The following is a 2750-nucleotide window of genomic DNA, read 5'->3' as shown; positions in this document are numbered from 1 at the left end:
CGCTGACGATACACTTATTACACTTATTATAGAATCCAGTGAATCAGAACTTGAATATACAGTAGAGCATCGATTATCCGACCCCCGATTAACCGTCACCTCGGTTAACCGATCGCGTTCTAGTCGGCAAATTTCAAATGTCCGCTAGTGATGTGGCGCTACAACATTTGGCTATGTCTTGGCTACTTTAATATTATTTTTACGTGTTTTAGCTGACAACATTGGAGGGCGCTAAACGGCTTAGTCAATGGATGCAGGAAAAGTTTGCTCTGTATTCGAATTGAGTTTTTGCTGGAATTTTTACTTGTAAGCTCTAAGTGTTATATATTTCTGGATAGCATTTTCCGTATGGATTAAGAATCTGTTAAGTTTTTCAACGTACGACAATTTTTCGCGAAGTTATTAGTTTTTGAAAACTGAATACTTTTAAAATTTTCAACATTCTTCTACAACGACTGTCGCCATAGTAACGGTCCATAGAAGATTCCAGAATTTTTACCGGAAGTCGTATGTTCTTTCTTCATATTATTATTTTTTTTGGAAATTATTAATTTTAGAAGTCATTATACTCAGTGATGGCTATTGAAGAATTTCTGGAGGAATCTGAGGAAGCCATTGAGGATTTAAAGAGATATTTCCGTAATAACCCAAAAGGGCGATTGGGTACCGAGGAACATATTAGATTTATTACAGATAAATTTATTACCTTAGTGAAGAGCGCCGAAGAGGTAATTAGGAAAAATTCCATATCAGATTTCCTGCTTCAGAAATTTGATTTGTTGGCAACGAAAGAGGATGTCAAACAGCTGCTTGTTGCTCAGAGTGACAAAAATTTAGAGGCTATTCAGGAAGTGAAACAGACTATTTGTGACTTAGAAAAACCTCCACTTTTAGGGGTGGAAGGTTCTCAAGGGACTACTGCTCTGTCATATAGAGATATTTTACAACGCGATCTTAATTCTTTGAAGAATACACAGTCTGAAAAGGAGTCCTCGTTACCAACATACACTGTTCTAGTTTACAATGATAATAAAGAGAGCACATCGGAAGAGACTAAGACACTGCTCACTAATTCTTTTGATCAAAGATTGCATAAGGTGCCTGTCAAGCGTATTCGTAAGATTAACAAGGGTGGAATTGCTGTTGATTTTCCTATCAGAGAGGAGGCTGAATACTTTCAGGAACAATTAGACAAAATAGAAGGATTAAAGGCACGAAACGCAAGACGGCGTCTTCCTCTTATGAAAGTGACTTCAGTCCCGAACTCAGTTACCAAAGAGGACCTACTAGAATACCTGCTTGAACAGAATATTTTTTCACAGAAGTACACGATGGAGGAGTTTAAAAAGGTTTTAAACATTCGATTTTCAATCAAACAGAGAAATGACGAGTTTTTATCGTGGGTATTAGAGATGTCACCGGAGGTTAGGGCAATGACTAAAAAACAAGGATATTTTTATGTTCAGTGGAAAACGTGCAAGGTTTATGATTTTTTCCCTGTACGACAGTGCTACAAATGTCTTGCTTTTGGACATTTGGCGGCAAGTTGCCCATCACCGAAGAAAGTTTGTAGCCATTGTGGTGATGATCATTTGTTTAAGACATGTACAAAGAAAAGTGAAAAGCCTAAATGTGCTAATTGTTTGAGGAGTGGCCTAGATAAACATGAACATAACACACTGGATAAGGAGTGTCCACTCTACATTAAAGCAAAAGCCTTATATATTAAGACAGCTGACTACTTACCTTAATAATTATGGAATCCTTTACAGGACACAAATTGTTTAATTCATAGTGCTACCTCTGCTCCTTAGCACAACAACTAATACAAGCAGATCATCACTTCTCTATATACATTTGTGTTTGCTGACTGTAAGAAATATGTAAGCTTCATCATCTTTCTCTGTTTTTGGGTTTAAAGTGTTGGAATTGATACTTACAATTACTAGCTGTGTGGACTTTGTTTTTTTTTTTTTACTTGTACGCATATTATATATGGACTCATGGGATTCTCAAATCTTTGTCTTACAAATTTTCTGCACGGGATAAATTCTGTTAAACACTTTGTCAGAATTATTGTATTTACTGCGACCTTCATTTGCGAAAATATTCCTGCAGATAAGTAATCTGTTATATGCTGCAGCAAGCTGCTGCATATTTTGTTCGGGTCTTTTATTGTCATTGTGTTTTTATTTTTATTTATTTATTTTTTTTTATTTTTCTTTTCACTTTGCTTTGTTCATTAGTGCATACTGTAACTCGGTGGAACTATGTAACGGATATGTTCCTGTAATGCTCACTGCGGGGCAGGACTTTGTACCTTGTTTTAAATGTACAATTAAACTAATGAATGAAATGAAATGAAATGACAACATTAGATCAACCATGAAAAGGAGCCAGTATTTAAACAAGACTTAATTTTCTAATTTTTAACGATACAATAGCGACGATTATTATTATTTTAAAAAATTTGATAGGCTTAACATGGAGGAAAATTCAACGCGAAGTAGGTTAATAGCGATATAGGGAAAATACGGACAAAATGACATACGGTTTTATTTTAGGTTCATAACTCTTTATTGGTAAATCACAGCACTGTCATATTCTACACCAATCATCTTTGGTTTTTTACCTATGAAATATACTAAACATTTACAATATTAAAATAATAGGAAAAAAATATTGTTAGTTTAATCGAGATCATCCACTATGGACAAAATGACATATACTATGGACAAAATGACACATTA

General features: G+C 34.8%; 1 protein-coding gene across 1 annotated transcript; it reads left to right on the top strand.

Annotated features, from left to right (window-relative positions):
- Positions 1-360: 360 nt before the first annotated feature.
- LOC111633522 lies at positions 361-1954 on the top strand. Its single transcript, XM_023378106.1, has 2 exons — positions 361-507; positions 574-1954. The coding sequence occupies exon 2, from the start codon at positions 576-578 to the stop codon at positions 1749-1751; it is 1176 nt and encodes a 391-aa protein (XP_023233874.1). The 5' UTR covers positions 361-507; positions 574-575; the 3' UTR covers positions 1752-1954.
- The last annotated feature ends 796 nt before the right edge of the window (positions 1955-2750 follow it).

Source organism: Centruroides sculpturatus, unplaced genomic scaffold, assembly GCF_000671375.1.
Source record: "Centruroides sculpturatus isolate CEXI.00-Female unplaced genomic scaffold, Cexi_2.0 scaffold815, whole genome shotgun sequence".
Classification (NCBI taxonomy): Eukaryota; Metazoa; Arthropoda; class Arachnida; order Scorpiones; family Buthidae; genus Centruroides; species Centruroides sculpturatus.
The sequence above is the reverse complement of the archived record's forward strand: the minus strand, read 5'-3'. Positions and strand labels throughout refer to the sequence as shown.

Excerpts from the sequence above, each read along its gene's own strand:
- LOC111633522 (XM_023378106.1), top strand. The coding sequence starts at position 576 with ATGGCTATTGAAGAATTTCTGGAGGAATCTGAGGAAGCCATTGAGGAT.